At 48.9% G+C, this 17,940-nt stretch overlaps 10 protein-coding genes across 10 annotated transcripts; 4 read left to right on the forward strand and 6 right to left on the reverse strand.

Moving 5' to 3' along the window:
- The first annotated feature begins 88 nt into the window (after window positions 1–88).
- Window positions 89–1,077, forward strand: CNE02300 (hypothetical protein). The gene is made up of 2 exons (XM_571218.2): window positions 89–755; window positions 825–1,077. Exons 1-2 carry the CDS (start codon window positions 120–122, stop codon window positions 1,050–1,052), a joined length of 864 nt encoding a protein of 287 aa, XP_571218.1. The 5' UTR covers window positions 89–119; the 3' UTR covers window positions 1,053–1,077.
- A 705-nt stretch (window positions 1,078–1,782) lies between these two features.
- Window positions 1,783–3,059, reverse strand: CNE02310 (ubiquinol-cytochrome c reductase iron-sulfur subunit, mitochondrial precursor, putative). Its single transcript, XM_570926.2, has 5 exons — window positions 2,792–3,059; window positions 2,371–2,655; window positions 2,152–2,296; window positions 2,047–2,093; window positions 1,783–1,987 (listed from the first exon to the last, which is right to left on the reverse strand). Exons 1-5 carry the CDS (start codon window positions 3,000–3,002, stop codon window positions 1,836–1,838), a joined length of 840 nt encoding a protein of 279 aa, XP_570926.1. The 5' UTR covers window positions 3,003–3,059; the 3' UTR covers window positions 1,783–1,835.
- Window positions 3,060–3,188: 129 nt separating this feature from the next.
- On the reverse strand, window positions 3,189–5,006 carry CNE02320 (expressed protein). Its single transcript, XM_571221.2, has 3 exons — window positions 4,654–5,006; window positions 3,948–4,597; window positions 3,189–3,886 (listed from the first exon to the last, which is right to left on the reverse strand). Exons 1-3 carry the CDS (start codon window positions 4,898–4,900, stop codon window positions 3,239–3,241), a joined length of 1,545 nt encoding a protein of 514 aa, XP_571221.1. The 5' UTR covers window positions 4,901–5,006; the 3' UTR covers window positions 3,189–3,238.
- A 386-nt stretch (window positions 5,007–5,392) lies between these two features.
- Window positions 5,393–6,300, reverse strand: CNE02330 (hypothetical protein). Its single transcript, XM_024657215.1, has 4 exons — window positions 6,062–6,300; window positions 5,878–6,005; window positions 5,653–5,826; window positions 5,393–5,602 (listed from the first exon to the last, which is right to left on the reverse strand). Exons 1-4 carry the CDS (start codon window positions 6,234–6,236, stop codon window positions 5,477–5,479), a joined length of 603 nt encoding a protein of 200 aa, XP_024512962.1. The 5' UTR covers window positions 6,237–6,300; the 3' UTR covers window positions 5,393–5,476.
- A 107-nt stretch (window positions 6,301–6,407) lies between these two features.
- CNE02340 (lipid particle protein, putative) lies at window positions 6,408–9,710 on the forward strand. The gene is made up of 9 exons (XM_024657216.1): window positions 6,408–6,523; window positions 6,572–6,809; window positions 6,858–7,307; window positions 7,355–7,539; window positions 7,598–7,835; window positions 7,886–7,983; window positions 8,037–8,538; window positions 8,589–8,705; window positions 8,763–9,710. The coding sequence occupies exons 1-9, from the start codon at window positions 6,459–6,461 to the stop codon at window positions 9,657–9,659; spliced, it is 2,790 nt and encodes a 929-aa protein (XP_024512893.1). The 5' UTR covers window positions 6,408–6,458; the 3' UTR covers window positions 9,660–9,710.
- A 208-nt stretch (window positions 9,711–9,918) lies between these two features.
- Window positions 9,919–12,439, forward strand: CNE02350 (expressed protein). The gene is made up of 4 exons (XM_570930.2): window positions 9,919–10,558; window positions 10,625–10,829; window positions 10,891–11,008; window positions 11,064–12,439. Exons 1-4 carry the CDS (start codon window positions 10,178–10,180, stop codon window positions 12,250–12,252), a joined length of 1,893 nt encoding a protein of 630 aa, XP_570930.2. The 5' UTR covers window positions 9,919–10,177; the 3' UTR covers window positions 12,253–12,439.
- CNE02360 (casein kinase ii beta chain (ck ii), putative) lies at window positions 12,275–13,603 on the reverse strand. The gene is made up of 6 exons (XM_570932.2): window positions 13,508–13,603; window positions 13,402–13,435; window positions 13,216–13,333; window positions 13,055–13,167; window positions 12,567–13,003; window positions 12,275–12,518 (listed from the first exon to the last, which is right to left on the reverse strand). Exons 1-6 carry the CDS (start codon window positions 13,549–13,551, stop codon window positions 12,449–12,451), a joined length of 816 nt encoding a protein of 271 aa, XP_570932.1. The 5' UTR covers window positions 13,552–13,603; the 3' UTR covers window positions 12,275–12,448.
- Window positions 13,604–13,960: 357 nt separating this feature from the next.
- Window positions 13,961–14,740, forward strand: CNE02370 (FK506 binding protein 2, putative). The gene is made up of 4 exons (XM_570934.2): window positions 13,961–14,221; window positions 14,293–14,369; window positions 14,434–14,532; window positions 14,589–14,740. Exons 1-4 carry the CDS (start codon window positions 14,070–14,072, stop codon window positions 14,684–14,686), a joined length of 426 nt encoding a protein of 141 aa, XP_570934.1. The 5' UTR covers window positions 13,961–14,069; the 3' UTR covers window positions 14,687–14,740.
- Window positions 14,708–16,460, reverse strand: CNE02380 (expressed protein). The gene is made up of 7 exons (XM_570936.2): window positions 16,249–16,460; window positions 16,067–16,188; window positions 15,919–16,004; window positions 15,774–15,852; window positions 15,368–15,715; window positions 14,967–15,306; window positions 14,708–14,903 (listed from the first exon to the last, which is right to left on the reverse strand). The coding sequence occupies exons 2-7, from the start codon at window positions 16,106–16,108 to the stop codon at window positions 14,767–14,769; spliced, it is 1,032 nt and encodes a 343-aa protein (XP_570936.1). The 5' UTR covers window positions 16,109–16,188; window positions 16,249–16,460; the 3' UTR covers window positions 14,708–14,766.
- A 147-nt stretch (window positions 16,461–16,607) lies between these two features.
- CNE02390 (hypothetical protein) lies at window positions 16,608–17,889 on the reverse strand (the record flags this gene model as incomplete). Its single annotated transcript, XM_571220.2, has 3 exons — window positions 17,614–17,889; window positions 17,510–17,563; window positions 16,608–17,451 (listed from the first exon to the last, which is right to left on the reverse strand). The coding sequence occupies exons 1-3, from the start codon at window positions 17,709–17,711 to the stop codon at window positions 16,608–16,610; spliced, it is 996 nt and encodes a 331-aa protein (XP_571220.1). The 5' UTR covers window positions 17,712–17,889.
- Between the last annotated feature and the right edge of the window lie 51 nt (window positions 17,890–17,940).

The raw sequence follows: 17,940 nt of genomic DNA on the forward strand, positions 1-17,940 counted from the left end.
TGCTGCATGCTCTGAAATCTCGCACGACCTCCGCCATACCAAAAAAGTTCCCGCCTTCTCCCCTCCCCCGCTGTCCCTCCCTTCGCCCCGCCCCGCCCGCCCCGCCAGAAACACGTGCCATGGCTCTCCCGTCCTCCTCGTGCACGTCCCTCCGGAGATCAGCCCCGGGTATTACCTCCACTCTCCTCAGCCGTCTCCCTGCACGCGGTCAGTCCTCCCCCCCTGCCCCCGCCCACCCACTCATCTGCCCAGCAGCACGGGCCTATGCCTCCCCAGCGGCGGCCTCCTCCGCCTCTTCCTCCTACCCGCCGCCCCCATTACCCTCCAGCACAAGCAGCACAACTCCCCAGGCCGCCCAGTCTTACCTCGCAAGCCTATTTTCCCTCCCGCCTTCCCGCCAGTTCTCCCCAGCGCTTGCTCTCCAAATCCTCACCCACAAGTCCTACCGATTCGCCCACCCCGTCCGGCATTCTCCGTCCCTCTCCGACGCCCAATCGTCGATAGGCCCGGAAAGTTCTGCACCCCATAACGCCCGTCTTGCTTTCCTTGGACGTAGGGCGTTATCGACTTACCTGGCGCTGTTTGTGCATGAGGCGTATGGATCATCGGGCGCGTTGCGTGAGCAGGGATCTGACTTTTTGAGAGGAAAAGAGTTGGAAGAGAGATTGACTGCGTTGAGGCATGTGAACAACTTGGGCAGAATGGTCGGCGGTGAATGGAGAGTGGAAGATGTTTTGCGATGGGATCGGAATCAGGTGTGTCGAGTTTCGGTTTTCTTTGGAGAGAACAAGAAGATTGAGAAAAATTACTAATCCGATATGCAGACTTCTCAGGCCAGTGGAAACCTTTCTGTCAAGGGCCAAACGGTCGAAGCTATCCTCGGTGGTGTCTTTACTCAATTCGGTTCTCCAGCAGCACACCGTGCATTCCATCTCCACGTTTTGCCCAAATTCGTCAGCCAGTTGAGGGATCCGTACTTGGTGGAAAAGGTCGAGACCGTCAGGGAGCAGTTGGAAAACGAGTTTGGCAGGGGTATTTTGCCGAGAGAATAGTCACAGCATGGATCAGCATTGCATTGATGAGTGGGTTTTGAAGAGATGGCCGGTTGTTTGATTATACGGGTCATGGCTTCTCCGTGCCCAAGATCAAGTTCAAAAAGTTGGAAAACAGGTCCCCAAGGCACCAAGCGGGGAAGAATGGAGGGAAGCTGACGATCGTCTTTCTGGACATCATTCGACATCACAATGTTTTTCATGGAGTGCCCCGTACGCGACACGCTCACAATTACAAGTGCATTCCGTGAACATCATCTCTGCATTTACATAGTCTTTTTTTTGGGACCATAATCTGAACGGCAAACGTCCTGAAACATACAGCGAGCTTGAAAACCTGGTAATTCTTGATGCGGCCACCTCTCAACATTCTTTGGCTCAGAAGATGCAAGATGAACGTTTGGGCTTTTACGGAGTGTAGTGCTCTAAATGACTTGAGAATGACCACCACTAATCATGGCAATGGAGCCATTTGCACCGGTTGGCATGACACGCTTCCTACCACGTGCAGATTGATTCTCACGATTGACTGGGGTCATACGAAAAACACCGTTTCACGACCAAGTTGATTGCCTGACAATTCGTTATTTTTACATTGCCGTACCAAGACCATCCGTAGTTGTTCGACAACGCGGACACTGAATCGCTTTTTCAGGATACCATCCCCCACTTGACGACCATGTGCAAATGGCATGAAATCAACAGTCCCATAAACTTGCTCTGCAAACTTCCACAAGTCAATGCTTTGCATAAAAGCCCGATAATCTGTCCAATGCACCCCATCTAACCGATGACAATCTTCTCCTCATCATCGTTGAAAGCATACTCGGGGATTTCGAGGTTAAGAGGAGCAGGACCTCGTCGGATTCGGCCAGAAATGTCGTAGTGGGAACCGTGGCAAGGACAGAACCAACCTCCGTAGTCACCAGCCTCACCTACAGACTTATTAGCCGCTTTTCAACAGTAGATGCTTGCTTTAGAAATAAATACTTACCGATGGGAACACAACCAAGATGTGTGCAGACACCAAGCATAACAAGCCTGTTCCGAGGTCAGCATTTGGAATTTTCAAACCCAGAATAGAAAATAAAACACTTGCCACTCCGGTCGCTGTGTCCTCTGTTCATCGGTCTCGGGATCACGCAAAGTCTTGACGTCAATATTGTTGGCCTCGTCAATCTCATCAGGAGTTCGGTGTCGGATGAACACTGGCTTTCCTCGCCACTTGACGATAAGGTTCTTTCCTATACGACCCCCCATCAGTCATTGCCCCATTGTGCCCAACGCCACCGCGCCATGCGCTTGTCCCAAAACTCACCCTCGGGGATGGAACCCATCTCAACCTCAATCTTCGCCAAAGCCAAAACGTCCGCAGAAGCGGCCATGTTACTCAGCATATCGACTGCTGTGCTCTTCACACTAGAGGCACCAAGAGCGCCGAGGGCACCGACCATAAAGTAGGAGACGTTTCGGGTGGTGTTGGGGTTCTTAGCACGGTAGGCGCTGAAATCGGGGACATCAGTGGCGGAGGAAGAGGCGGCAGCGGGGACGTTTCGGGTGGTGGAGAGGAATCGTTGTTGGAAGCCCGGTGGTGTGGGGAGAGCTAGTACGCATTGCAAAAGTTAGTTATTGGTCAAACGCGACTTGTGATTTGTCCATCCCCGTCTTTCCTCGACGCATCATCCTTTCCCCTTTTCCACAGTCTTCCACAAGTTCTTTTTGTCCGGCCTAATACTCACCATTGGTCCTACCGATGTGGCCCCTGGCACCGGCCTTGAACGCCCAAGCAGCGGGGATGTCGGGCCTAGGACCCTCATGGCCGTCGTGGCCGTGGCTGTGGGCGTCACCGGCAGCAGGGACGGCGAGGGAGATGCCGCGAGCGAGGGGCGCGCCGGAGGCGAGAGTGCGGGTGGTGGGGAGGAGGTTGATTCTGCCGATGTGGGCGGCCATTTTTGCGGACTGGGAGATGTGGCGAGGAAGATGGAGTAGGAAGCAAGAAACAGAGGAGGAATGGCGCTCAAAGAGGCTGCAATCACGGGCGACTTGATTGGCCCCTCGGAATGACACGTAATCCCGCAAACGCCGCCCGCGAACCCAGTGTGGCGCTCCCATGTCCTCTTACATTTCCTCCATTTCAACACTCTATGCATGCACATCCTCTAAATCTCTATATATCCATGCACGTCCTAATGCGTCCATTTATTCCACACAAGCCCGCCCACCAAACTGGGATACCTCTCGCCCTCCTGCATCCAATAAGCTCCCGCCTCCGTCGTCCCTCGCACGAACCACCCAGCGGACCACCCCAACCACACCCACGTCCAGATAAAGCCAAGTAGTCTTTCTACAAAAATCAGCCACCCAGGTTGTTTACCAAGCTTCCATGTCGGGTGTGTGCGGAATTTCCATCCCCGCCATGTGGTTTTGACCGTTGCCTCGGCTGCGAGAGCGAGCGGCTGTATCACAAAAAAGGGGGTAAGAATCAAAATGTCTTTAAAATATCTAATCTTGCCGGGATGGGTCTTCATCAGGAGTACCAACGTTCCGCAGTCATGCTGCAGACCTGATAAGCCAAAGACAATGGTCGACTTGACCAGATTTTGGAACATGAGCATCGGAGTCATGCGTTTTGAAGGCAGTTGGGTGGGACTGGTAGGTATTGGATGATTGGGAGATACTCTTCCTGATGGAGATGGAGTATTGGCGGAGGAAGATGAGTCGGGTGGTACAGAAGGGTGAGATGACAGCCCAGTGTGTGTCAAATGAAACACCTTTTCTGATATGCCTATCCACCCAAACACATACAGCCATCGGCGGTTGAATCCTTGCCATGTCTACAAGGGTATTATCGCTTTGTCAGAGCTCTGTTTTACACATGTTCGGTGGACCACTCACCCGCGACCACATCGTCGACAACCCAGGGTACTTCCACAACTCTGTAAAATTGCCAAACAATGGAGGCCATCCCCATGGACTCCACATCTCCCCCTCCCAGCCCATCAGTCCTCCAATACCTACAAACAGCAATGCCGCGAGCACGTGGGAAAGGTTGAGCCCATACCACGTACGAGTGACGACCATGATGCTATATATGGCCTTTTGGCCCAGGGTGAGGTCGGTGTAAGTGAGAGTAGGATTTGGGTGAAAGAAGGCTCGAGCAGATGTGAGATTCATAAGGGAACGCATAAAGTCGTAGAACAGCCAAGCTGCCGCAAGAAAAGTTAATCTTGAAAAGAAGTATGCCCGTCTTGGTGACCCTTTTGTGTAGGGCTCGCGTCTCGAAGAGGATGGAAGAGGACAGCAATAATTCCACCCTACACCTCTCCATGACCACCAAAGGGAGGTAGCCCAATAGAATTTGGCGAGTGTATAAGGAGCTGGGACACGCTCGGGTACTAGAGGTTGGGTATCATCAGATGATGAAGGAGGCTTGAGAGCCGATACTTTTAAAGGTGGGCGAGGATTTGAGCGGGGAATGAAACGATGTGTATGCTCTTCAGCGGGGAAAAAGACGAGAAGCTCGTACGTTCTGAATATAAAGCTCACTGAGGATCATTATCAATACAAATAAAACCCACATATGTACTCTTTCAAGGCTCACGTAGTAAGATGGGTATCCCCCAATGATCGTAATTGCTCTCCGTAACTGGGACGAACATAAGATAGCCCCATATTGCAGATATTAAGGGGGCGGCGATAGCTATTCTGAATAGCCTCCAGGGGCCATGGTGAGGCAAGGAGAGGATGACAGTTGTCAAGAAGGCATTGAAAAATCCGAGGTTGTAGTCAAAGGGAGTGACGGGGCGTTGTGGAGGGAGAAGTGCGAGGAAAGAGGATAGGGACGGCATTCAAGTAGTAAGGGGAGATGGGATGGTAGAGGATACTATGGAGAGGAGGATATGGTGGATATAGCTACAGTAATAATGGTTGAATTGTTGAATTGTTGAATTGTTGAATTGTTGAATTGTTGTTCAGTTGATGGCCCGGGGAGTGACGGCATTTAGACTAACCCCAGGCACGCAGCATCGGCTCTATCACCCGTGCTCCGTGCCCTCTCTTCCGACGGATGTCTCCTTGATTAATTACGCGCGTCCCTGCAGACCGCAGAGATATCGCTGCGGCAGTACTAATAACATTCATGTATCCATGTTTGAACACGTTATGCTTTGCTGAGCACGGGGCTATTACGCTACGCTGCGACGGGCCTCGCTCTCGCAGCTGCACTGCTGAACAAAGAAACGCGTTCGAGAGACATCCGTCAGATCATGAACGGGTGTAGCTTTTCTTCACATACTGTTATACCGTACTTTATATACATATCTATGAAAGCTTACAAAATGACTAATACCCATAATCCCATACATACACACATGTCGTGACTCCGTCTTGCTAAATGTTCTCGACAATCCCATATTCCAACAGGATTAATCATCCCTCCAAGCAACCTCTCCTCTAGACCATCTTTCAGCCCAGATAGCCCTTTTATGATAAATCTTCCTGGCAGCTTTGAACTCGTGGATGAAGTCTTCTATAGCCCTGCCTTGAATCTGCTACACGTAAATTAGCGCAGTGCTAGGTAATGTACAACGTGAATACTTACTCGGTCAACTCGTAATCCCTCTGCAGAAGGAGCGGGAGAGTCTATTCTCGAACCCGGTCGACTATTCGTTGCTGATCTGCCTTCTATAAAGGCGCTTGCAATTTTTTCTGATAACTCGTCTTGAGCAGTGAGAGAATGTCGTAAACGGAGGTGAAGGAACGATGGTCGGACTCGCTACCGGCAGGATAAATATCACGGAAGCCTATCACCTCCACGACTACGTACCTGATAAAGGTTCTGTTGTGATTTCTCAATGTCTGCCCATTGACGTTTGAGGTCTTCGGCATGTGCGTAGGATTGTGCCGTCGCATCTCTCAAGGCCAATAGTTCGTCCTTCAACTCCAGATTACGTCCTGCTTCTGTTAAACACAGACTCAAGCAACACGTCGTACCATCCATCTATACTCACTGGCTGTTTCCTCATTCTCCCTGCCTAGCTTTTCCACCTCTGCGGCCAACTGCTGAACCTCTGGAAGGGTGAAGAGGAATGCTTCTGTGAGCTCCGGTGAGGATAGCAGGTCTTTGAGAAATGAGGGAGGATAGCTTGAAAGAGAAGGAAATTGCTGGAGGAGAGGCGTGGACATGGTATGAGGTGTGTGCAAGTGTGTATGGATATGCAATTGATGTACGAGGAGGGAACGAAGAGTAGTGAGTAATAATGAATGACGAGTAGGCGGTGGTGGCCGCCGAGTGCCTGGGTTATTAGATATACGGGCGTCATCATTTGCACGTCTATATTATACACAGACATACTACGTACTCATCGTCACATATATATATATACTTCCCCCCGCCAGCCAACTCCCATGCCGCCTTCGCCCCCCAGCTCAGCAGCTGCGGACCAATGGAACATAGATTACGTCAACGAAGAGTATGTCCCATCTCCATCCGCGCCACTCGCCGCTCACCCCTTGACTAGCCACCTCAAAGCATTCGCCCAAGCCCTTTCCTACAATGATGTCCAGCCACTTGACGGCGACAGCTCACCCCTCTCTCCAAGGTCGTTCTCATTGCCTCCAGAATCCCCGCAACTGTCCACAGCCAGCGTAAAGGCTCCTCCTCCAACGTGGAAATACGGACCGGATAATGGCACGCTCAGGAGCGGAAGGGATACTGAAGAAAGAGTGGAGAAACTTACGGCGACTAGTGATTTTGCTGTAAGGACTAAAGCTCTCGTATTGTAACCATTCAATTAATGAACGTAGCCTATACACCAACGCGTTTCTCGAAAACGCCAACGAGCAACCTCTCAAGGGCTCACCTACAATGTTATCCGATGGCCGCTCCTCTTTTTTATATTCTTCATCATCTACCTCGAATTTTCTGCCTACGTTATAACTCGCCAAATTGTCAACATATTCGAATGGCTGGTCGCTTGGAGAGGATATAAAGCCAAGCTGAGGAAAGAGTTGAGGAAAGCCAAAACATACGACGAGTGGGTAAATACAGCCAAGAAGCTTGACAAGCATCTTGGATTTGATGACTGGAAGGATGTGGAAGAGGACTCTTATTTTGACTGGGCATTGGTTAGAAGAGTCAGGAGAACATTGACCAGACTGCGGGCTGCAAATGATACAAGGGGTTTGATGGACGCTTTGGCTGTTTGCGTTAGAGCCAACTTTGCTGGAACCGAGAGTGTGAAGATGTACAGCGAGGTAAGTTGATACATCTCACTTACATAGGTCTAACCCACCCTTTATAGACCTTTATTGGCACCAAGAAAGCTGTTGAAGCACATATCAAAGAAGTAGCCGCCTGCCTGGACTATGTGAGGACAGCCACCGACGTCTCTTTGGAGGAGAAACGAGCATTTTTCAGAGCCGTCAATAAGCACTATGGGTCTAGTGCTCTATGTCTGTCAGGCGGTGCCTCCTTTGGCTATTATCAGTACGACTTTCGCTTGTTTGCCCCTCGTGGAAGAAAGCTGACGGATTTACTTTGTCAGTTTCGGTGTCATCAAAGCCTTCCTTGAGGCCGATCTGCTCCCTCGAGTCATCACTGGAACATCCGCCGGTGGGCTTTGTGCTGCTCTTTTATGTACACGAACAGATAGCGAGCTCAAGGAACTTTTGGTCCCCGAATTGGCCGATAAGATCACTGCATGTTCAGATCCCTTCACGGTATGGTTCAAACGCTTCCGACAGACGGGTGCTAGATTCGATACTATTGACTGGGCGAGAAGGGTTGGTGATTTTCGGTACAGAGAGATGGGAATTACGCTGACTCGAATTAGTCCATGTGGTTCACAAGAGGGTCTTTGACTTTCAAAGAGGCGTATACAAAGACGGGACGAGCCTTGAATATTTCTGTAGTGCCGTCCGATCGTCATTCGTAAGTGGCAGGGTCAATATCCTTATACCACACACCTGACCTAATCACTCTAGACCCACAATCCTTCTTAACCACCTCACTGCTCCCAACTGCCTCATCTGGTCAGCCATCCTTGCAAGCGCTGCCGTTCCCGGTATTCTGAATCCCGTGGTGCTCATGGCTAAAGACCGAAGTGGAAATATCAAGCCCCACAACCTGGGCGGTTCCCGGTTCAAAGACGGAAGTCTTCGCGAAGATATACCTCTTGGAAGCCTACACACTCAATTCAACTGCAACTTTTCCATCGTCTCTCAGACAAATCCGCACATTCACCTTTTCTTCTTTGCGCCTCGTGGTTCCGTTGGCAGACCTGTAGCGCATCGTAAAGGAAAAGGTTGGCGAGGAGGCTTTATTCTCTCAGCTCTAGAATCCTACATCAAGCTTGACTTATCCAAACACTTCAAGGTGATCAGGGATTTGGATCTCATGCCTCAAATTCTGCAGAGTGACTGGAGTGGCGTTTTTTTGCAAAGATTCTCGGGTGATTTAACCTTAACTCCGAGAAGTACCATCGGGGTAAGTGTTACGGATCTGTGTGTTGGTCATATAGCTGATAAGAATTGAAGGATTGGTTCCATATCTTGTCGGATCCCGACAGGCCACAAATGAAAAGAATGTTGAGGGTGGGCGAACGAGTGGCGTGGCCTGCTTTGGGAATGGTCAGGAACAGGATGACGGTTGAAGTGAGTGTTTCTTCTTGTTTTTGTTTGAATATGGTAAACAAGGACTTATTTGGTTAGCGTGCCATACTCAGAGGCCGCAGCGAAGTCCGTACTGCACTCAGTCATGACCGTACATCAAACGACCCTGCGACTTCCCTACCCGAAACAAACCCGGAGCTTACCGGTGCATTGGACCATGTCCCTATCGAATCGGATGTCGATGCAGGATTTGTTTCCCGTTCGCGTCGTGCTCGCAACAAGACGGGCTCAAAGGGTGGTGATACCCCAGAAGAACAGCTCAATCTAGCAGGCGTTTTCCAGCTTGATGAAAGTAGCAAAGGTGTACGAAGAAGGAAGCAAAAGAAGAGTGGAATGCCTCTTGTTGCAGAACCTCTCGGCGAGCTACCAGAGGTTTCGCCAACTCATTCCCCCATAGCAACGGAAAGCCCTCAACGGAATTATACGTCGAATTTCGGTGACAGCTTCCGACACGTACGAGCTCCTTCCCTTCCAGCATTGAGCTCTCCCTTCCGTTCTATCCGCTCAAACACTTCGTCCTCTTCTAACAACGTGCAATCTCCATCCTCTTCACAGAGATTCAGGTCTCAACTTAGTATCACAAGGTGGTTCGGCGGTGTCTCGGAAAGTTCCTCGGATGAAGAAGACGAAGATCTTGGCGGTTTGCAGAGTGGCGAGGCTACAGCGTCGTCGGGAGAAGAAGGCATCCCTACTTTCCAACTTGATAGTGCTGTCGAATCCCATTCCGACCGTTCGGAAGACGAGATGCTCCACTCTGGTGCTAATGTCAAGGAAGAATATCAAAGCGAGGAAAGCGAGGGCAAAATCCCAATCCCCGGAGGGGAGAGGGTGACTCAAGAGAAAATTGACTCGTCTATGGCGAGCGGAGAGAGGCTGAGACCGGCTGGTGGAAGCAAAGGCAGTGCCAAGACGCCACCTGTTCAGGATGGAGCGTAAGCAACTGTATCGTATGCGTGTATCTTTCATATCATGTTTGTAGCAAGTATGGAGTCCAGTATACATGGTTCATTGAGCCCATAGTGTCTGTTTTCGCCGCTATTTTATCCTTGCTCAAGTCTTGATTGAAGACGGTCAGTCATGTTCAGCCGCTGAAGACAAAGGAAAGGTTATTATGATGTTGTAGAAAGGACGATTTTTGGATGACTTGTCGTAGGTTATCGCGCAAAGCATGGAGACAAGAGTACCCATACCTTAGAAACGATGTCCTTCCTCCTTTGTTCTGCTTGGGACCCGAAAGGTTCACAACTCTTTTATCTTCCCTCCAAATGCCCTGTCATTACTTCCCATCGTATCTGCACTCAAAGCAGCCATTTACTCTTCCCATCTCTTATCTCGACGAAACGACTGATGTTTGTTCCCTCGGCTGAACGACTATCGTGTTCTGTAGTGCAGTGTCCCAAGGACAGTCTTTTGATAACCAATCACGGCTATCATCTTTAACAAACAGTGTTGCAATGTCTTCAGTCGCTCACTCATCTCTGCCACAATTCCGCACGAAGTACCATGCCTCCTCTAATGGAACACAAGATGGACAACCAGTGACAGCTCCTCTTCCTTCCCTACCACCACCAGAGCCACCAACACCTGCTCCAGGAGAATCCATAAAGGACATGGATGACAACGTCCAAAGTCACGAGAAGATAGCGAACAGCAGCCCTATCACCCTTTCTCCTCGCACCCCTTCTTCACGGCCTCTATCGCCCGATTTGCCAAACCGAGACGCTTTATATTTATTCTGCAATTTTTCCAGCTACATGAGAAGTCCTCATGAGGGTTGCGATTGTATAAGCCCCGAAGATTTCAGGGATACCATAAGGCTCCTTGACCATGCTCGTGTGGGTGTATTAAAGCAGATGATCAATGAGGTCGAAGCTGATAATGACGTTCTATCTCGTGTCCAGTTCCTAGCAGCACAACGGCGATCAAATGTTCACATCTTGCACCTGAAATATCGATTTCAAGGTCAGCATAAGACTTTCCGCTCCCCGCATTCTTTCGCAAATAACCAGTTACCATTCAATCACCGTGACAATGCCGGAAGAGCGCGAAACCCTGTGCCTCAGCCATTTGCCGTCTTACATGACCCAGTGATGAAGATTGATTATAGTAGGTCGTATCTAAGTTATTAAGAAAACGAGCAATGGTTGACCAATGCTAAACAATGCAGTGGAGAATGGCATCTTTGAACCTTTGCCTGCACAAGCTATATTCAGTCACATAGCCAAATCGTGTCAGCCACCACCTCGCATCATCGTTATATCCTACGTTCATTCCAAAGTCACAGAGTAAGAGTCATTATTGTGCTATGCTGACCTTTATAATACTTACAAACGATTGTAGAAACCATCTCTCGTCTCTGTCCACATGGGCCATCACTTCATCTCCCCCAATGTACATATTTTCTCCTATTGAGACTCGCCTCCGGGAGCAACGTCCTCTTCATCTTGCTCTCAACCATGCCATCCCCATGTCAATGTACGCCTGGCCGTTAGAAGCTCAGCTAAGTTATGAAGCAGACAGGCCACAATGTAGATCAGTGAGAAGTTCTTCAACAGGAATAAGGGCAAACTGGGAGCATTACAGAAAAGCTTCAGAGGGCAGCCCAATACTCCTAACCCGGCGGATTAGCGAACAAAACACACCTGTCGTAAACAAGCAATCCCATTTAGATTCAAGCAGCAGGAAAACCAGATATCCACCTGATCCTGTCGCATCTCTCACTATTATCATGTCCTCGCTTGAGACTCTGTCAATCATCAAGGATAAGGGTGATGGAAACAAAAACTCTGCCCCCAATAGTGCGCCGTTACCTTGGTGTGTCCCATCTCAAAGTTTGACCTCTAAAATCCCTTCCATAGATCGCATACCTCTCTGGCAACTTGCCCCAGGTGTCGGTATACTACACGGTAGCACTTCTGCTTCCATTGGTATTCACATCAGTGATTTCTCTGCCATCAATTTGGTTGGAGAAAGCGGCGATGTGAAGCAAGGCGAGGCAGATAAGAAGATCAAAGAACGTGAAGTAGAGGGGCTAGGTATCAAGACAGAAGTTATGGGCATGAATGAACTGAGAGCGACAGATGGGACTGGGGTGACAAGTGAAGCTCTTGAAGCAACGGCCTTGCTCGAACGCCCAATCTCTAGGCCATCAAGTACTGCCCCGGTCCCAGTAGGTGCACCCGGGGCCAAAACGGGCTCCTCAACGAACACGCACGCAACAGCGTACCCGACGACTCATCTTACACGATCTGATCCAAGCACAAAAAGTATTGCCAGGCCTTGGCGCTCGCTGAGCAGTCAGTCATGGCCTGCACCGGTAAGCAAGGCCCCCGGTTGGCGGAAGGGCAGGAAAGAGATGATGGAAGATACTTTGGAAGAATTGGGATTGGGTCATACCGAGACTGAGTTGGAGCACGAGATTTTGCAAGAAGCCGTAGATCCAGCTCTCAATACTGAGGGAATAAGTTTATCCTGCGGAACAGTTACTGAAGAAGAGAGTAACCTGTTAAATTTGTTAATGTGTCGATGATTACGAAGGTAACTATTGTGTGAGACCAGCCAAAAACATGCATCAGCGAGACAAACATCGGGGATGCCTACAGAAACATAAATAGGCGGCCGAGGGGAGAAAGCGAACCCGCTTCCTCACTTGCCAGCAGCAAAGATATGGCGATGCAGTATGGCACAAAGAGAGTGTCGGAGGTGATACAACATAATACGATTGATTACACAGATGACTTCTTCTCCTTCTCCTGTTCTTGTTCATGTTCCTGCGCTTCAAGTCGAGAGATTTGACTGATAAGATCAGAATGGTTGACCCTTTCAACAAAATGAACGACTCACGTATCCCGCCTGGCTGTTCTCCATCGAGCAAGTTTAGCGTCCTCGTTGACCTTAAATCCAAATATTTTTGGCTCAAACATTTCCGCCTTCAGCGCCATTGCTGAAGTACTGATCCCTGCACCCCCTTCCCTGCTTTGCCCAGCTGACACCAAGCTTCTGTTGACATCTGCCACGCTCGACCCCACCGGTTGACCCTTCCCTGGAATCATTTGTGGATACACCATGAAAAGCATGTGAGGGAATGTGGTCCCGAAGTAAGATCCGTCGATAGATCCGTGGCGGTTAGACTTGGGAGAATAGATGTCTTCACATCGGGGACAGTAAAGCTTGACGGCCTTTTGATAAGGGATATCGGATAGTCCGACTGGAAGCAAAGGTTGAGAATAGCAATAAACCCTGGGGCAGCGACCGAAATCGGCTTTGCGATATTTCTCCAGCTATGGTCACAGTTAGTTATGTGCCATCAGATTCTTCTCAACCACCCTCACCATTTTCGCGAGGCCTCTCGTGGTTACAATAAATCGAGCGTGGATCAAGCCGTACAGAAATCTGGCGGAGGTCTCAATACCCTCTCTCGTATCGTCGTCCAAATCGTCTTCATCTGCAATTACGTCAAATAGATATCTCACTTGTAGCTATGTATACTCACTCAGGTTATCCGTGATCAAGCTTAGAGCACGTGAATACTCTTGTACAACTTCCGCGTTAAGACCAGTGAGGTTAAATCTATCAAGGATGTAGTCTTCGTCGACCTCGCAAAAGTATTCCTGCGGTAATGTCAAAATTAAGCTCCATGGCATCCAATTAAATCGCGCGGTCAAAACTGATGACCCACATTGCCCTTAGAAGACAGAAACCAGGAGATCCACCTAAGCAAGATGCCATCACATCAGTATGTTACTGCTTGCGATCCGTCGAGACTGCTGGGAAATTTAACTCACGAGTCAGCGTAATCGCTTTCAGAGCCAGTTGATAAGTCTTCCATGTTGCGACTGGATATAGTGTTTGTGTAAAGGCAGAAATAAGAGGTAGCTGGGTGTGGATGAAAGCGAAGAAATGAGCGCCTGCGACGGTGCGACGGCGGCAGAGAACAGATGGCATTGTTTTGCTGCGGGGTTTCTTCAATATCCGCTTATTCCACTTGGAATTTGTTTCTCAATACATCTCATACTGATGTAAAAAACACCACATTTTTATGCTCACTCTGTGCCAGCGAATTCTCTACTCCACAGATATGCATATTATTTGCTTCAGAGTCTTTTCAGAGCTTCAAAAAGGCGACTCTGCCCACTATTGTTATGAAGTATCATGTCAATTTGCTTCCGACCTGATGTTGTGCGACTGATTATCTTCCACCTCATGACTTTAACGGAAACTCGCGACGCCCAAGTGGTGGCCCACGTTCTTGACGCACTCTTGCTGGTGGGTGAATTCAGCTTTCATTTGCGCCTTTCCATCTCTTGCGCCCTCCTCTCAAACTCCCGCATACTCACATCCTTGACCATGTACCATCCAAAGGCCCTTATAATCGCTCTTCTTTTCTCACTGTCCCTCATTCTCGCCGCAAAATCAGCCGAGCAGCTTCAGATCGGTGTCAAGTATGTGCCTGAAGAGTGTCCAGTCAAGTCCCGCAAAGGTGACAGGCTTTCCATGCAGTAAGTTGCCTTGAGGATGAAATATCATGGTTCTAGTTCTTGGGGTATAATGACTGACTATCATATTGTAGCTACACTGGGACCCTTGCTAAGGATGGCTCCAAATTTGACAGTTCTTTAGACAGAAACAGGCCCTTTGAGTTCACGCGTATGTCCGCCTTGCCATCTTGGGCTTCCAAGTTCGAGGAATTGAGACTGATCAATGAACGTAGTCGGAGCTGGGCAAGTCATTAAGGGCTGGGATCAAGGCCTTCTTGATATGTGCATCTCTGAAAAGCGCAAGTTGACCATTCCTTCTCATCTCGCATACGGTGAGTTCGCGTTACATACCCAACGATTGGAAATATGCGAGCTCATGTATCCCAAGGTGAACGTGGCCACCCTCCTGTCATTCCTCCCCAAAGTACTCTCGTCTTCGAAGTGGAGCTGTTGGGTATCAAGAACCGTCATGTCGACGAACTTTAAATCATTCATTCATATTGAGAATCATAACTATGCATTTTCAGCTGAGGGAACAGCAGCAACTTCTTCTAACGGATTATCATTTATGTTGCATCGACGTGTTCAGATGCCACTTCACCGCCTTCAGGGAAGCGATTCACCATCCATGACAAAAAGCTCGGCACATCTTCCGCAATACTGTTAGGCAGAGAGGAGTTCGTCACAAAGCGAGGAATATTGCCTTGGGGCGCGTAAATCGGGTTGCATCAGCGACTTTGTATAATATGAACAATGAGATGCTTACCTCCGGCATCGCTGCTCGTTGCCATTCTCCATTCCACCTGTCTACCCTTGTCCATCTCCTGGACTCTCTCAACACTAACGTATCTGCCTCTCACTCTTTTAGACTCGTTCCCTTTCTTCTCCATGCATCCGGGATGTGAGAATGGAAGCGAAATGTTCATAAATGCGCGCTCGCCGTGAGGTTCGCTTATCAGCTCTCTAGAAAGTAGGAGGACTACAAAGGTTCGAGGATTTGTCGGAGGCGGAGTTTTGTAAGTCAAACGCCATACTTCCGCTACATGTTTCTTGTAAACATGTAGACACTCGGTCTCTCGGCAAGCTTCGATATATTCGCGCTCATTCTTTGATGCCACGCCGAAATCAGTCAGTTTTTAGGGTCCAGATACCACTGTCAGGACTTACTTGACTATGGTATTCTAACAAACCTCTCCTGAATCTCTCGTACAGTCCATCAGGTGTACAGGACATCACTTGAGCCTGCCTAGTCTCTTCAGGTACATTTCCATCCTGCTGTTCCCCATCTGGATTTCCAGTTGTCTGCCCAATGTGCGACTCTCCAGATTGTCGAGAGAACCTGTGACTCAAGCTTCGAACAAGACCTATAGGATTGAAAGAGTCTCGTCTGGTCGTGCTATCAGTTTGAGGCGCCACATGACTAGGAGGGTGATGCGGGATATTTCGCAATGATTCTTCAGTATGTCGAGATTCCCTCCCACACCAAAATTCCTTCACACCTAGAGTTTCTCGGATCTGTTGATATATAGAGCATACCGGTTAGTCTGGCGACCATTAAATTCCGACTACTTACATGCTTAAACGAAGAAGAGGATGGAAGGTTTAAGATCTGTACAGTGGAGTCATGTTTCGAGGAGTGCCGATTCCAGTCGCTGAGGTGATAATACAAATTAGTGTAATTCATAGTGCGGTGCGGTATGAAACCTTTGGTCGCTCACGACATGGTCTCAATCAGCTTCACTCCCAACGCAAAGTGATTATTGAGGAACAGTTGAAACTCGGGAGTTTCCGGATCTGGGATGTCCTAAGGGAGTGTCAAGAATGCTGTTAGTACATGATAATATCTTCGTGTCCAGAGGCTCTCACCTCTGGAGTGAGAGGTTGCAGGTCAAGACGAGTGCCTCTCATGGGAACGGCGTGGTAATCGTTGACAACAACAAAAAGGTTATGGCACTATATCTCTTATTTTAACAATGAAGGCAGCAAAGCTATGCGGACCAAGAGTTAGCAAGCAAATAACGATCCTTTGTGGGTAGAAACCACCATACGAGTGAGCTGGGCAGCAGGACACTGAAATATTGTTGATCAGCGGCGGACTATTGACAGTCGGTAGTGGTCGTTCAGCGCGGTAGGTTATTTATCGATTGTCGCAGTATTATATACGTATATACGGGAGCAAGTAAGATTCATGGCATATAGAAGATGCCACCTATGTAAGAAGTCCTTTTTCAATTTATCGCCAGAAATGACAATTTCTGTTACGAACGACGAGCGACAACAAAAGGATAAAAAAGGGGCGCGGGATGGCTTATGATAAACGTCCTGAGACTTGTGAAGCCGGAGGCTGTTGGACCGCTTAATTTATCGATGATTATTGCCGACATGGGACATCGTGCGATGTGCTCAATCAAAACATCTTTTTATAGCCTTCTATCAATTCTAATGAGATATTTGATCCCCCACAAACCACGAGCACCACTTTGCTTTTGGCGTCGAGTTTCAGCACATCTTTGAGCTTTCCTGAATACACCATTGCCAAAGTCGCGCCGCAGGCTGGCTCAACCAAGATTCTTTCGTCATCAAGAAACCGGATACAGGCTTCTAAAGCTTCCTTATCTGATACTACCGTACTACGAACCTGAGGCTGTAGAGCATACTCTAGTGCTTTGGCAGCGACGGTCGTCGCACCTAGTGAAGTAGCAAGTGATGCGATACCCGGCAAAGTGATCAACTGTCCCGCCTTTACCGACTTGTGTAGTGACTCTGCCCCTAAAGTTTCGACCGCCACAACTTTCGCTTTCTTTTCCTTATCCAGTCTCTCCAGTCCTTTACAAACACCAATCATTAGTCCTCCTCCTCCTACTGAGCACACTATCGCATCTGGGACGTGTGTTAATTCTTGCACAATCTCGTCGACCATAGTAGCTGCTCCTTGCCAGATGTCGGAGTGATCAAAGGGCGGGAGGTAGATGCCGTTCGGATCTCTTGCAAGTATCTCTTCCTGAAGGTGCTTATCTGCCTCAAACCATGTTTGGCCAGTCTGGATCACTTCTGTAGCGCCAGCGGTACGAAGCTTATCAATCATAAAAGGTTTGGTGCTGAGAGGCACGATAACAGAGGAAGGATAGCCCAGAGTAGATGCTGCGTTAACGCAAGCGAGACCAGCATTGCCTCCTGATGAAGAGTAGAAGTGAAGCGGAGTGTCTGGTGGAGCTGAGTTGACAGACTGAAGGACCAGATTACCTATCCCTCTGTAAAGCTTAATCATCAGCACTGTAGAGTATAACATATGCAACCTTTAATACATGCCTAGATTTGAACGACCCACTCGGCTGGATATTTTCCAGCTTGAGTAAGATTTCACTATATTTGGAGCTAAATAACAATGATTCAGACTACACGGATCAACTCACCAGCCGGCAAGCTTTGAAAGTGCAGCTGAGCGCACGAGGGGGGTCTTGATCCATGGCACAGTGTTTGGATCTTCGATTGTGTAGTTGACGGCAGCCATAGTAGTGCTACCTTATCGTATCCTAGAACAGAGCGCAGACAGCGATTATACGTAGAGAAGAGATTATAAAAGAGGGCTGCTTTCTGTACAAGAACAATTATTAACTTGTTCCATGAGTACTCGTAGTGGAGACCTTCGTTGTTGTTTCTCTATCTTCTGTCTTCAGAGTACTTCGGAGTAGGCCGACAGGAGTGAGAAAGAGAAATAAAGGCCAGGACGGACTCGGATG

This window comes from Cryptococcus neoformans (genome assembly GCF_000091045.1).
Source record: "Cryptococcus neoformans var. neoformans JEC21 chromosome 5 sequence".
NCBI lineage: Eukaryota > Fungi > Basidiomycota > Tremellomycetes > Tremellales > Cryptococcaceae > Cryptococcus > Cryptococcus deneoformans.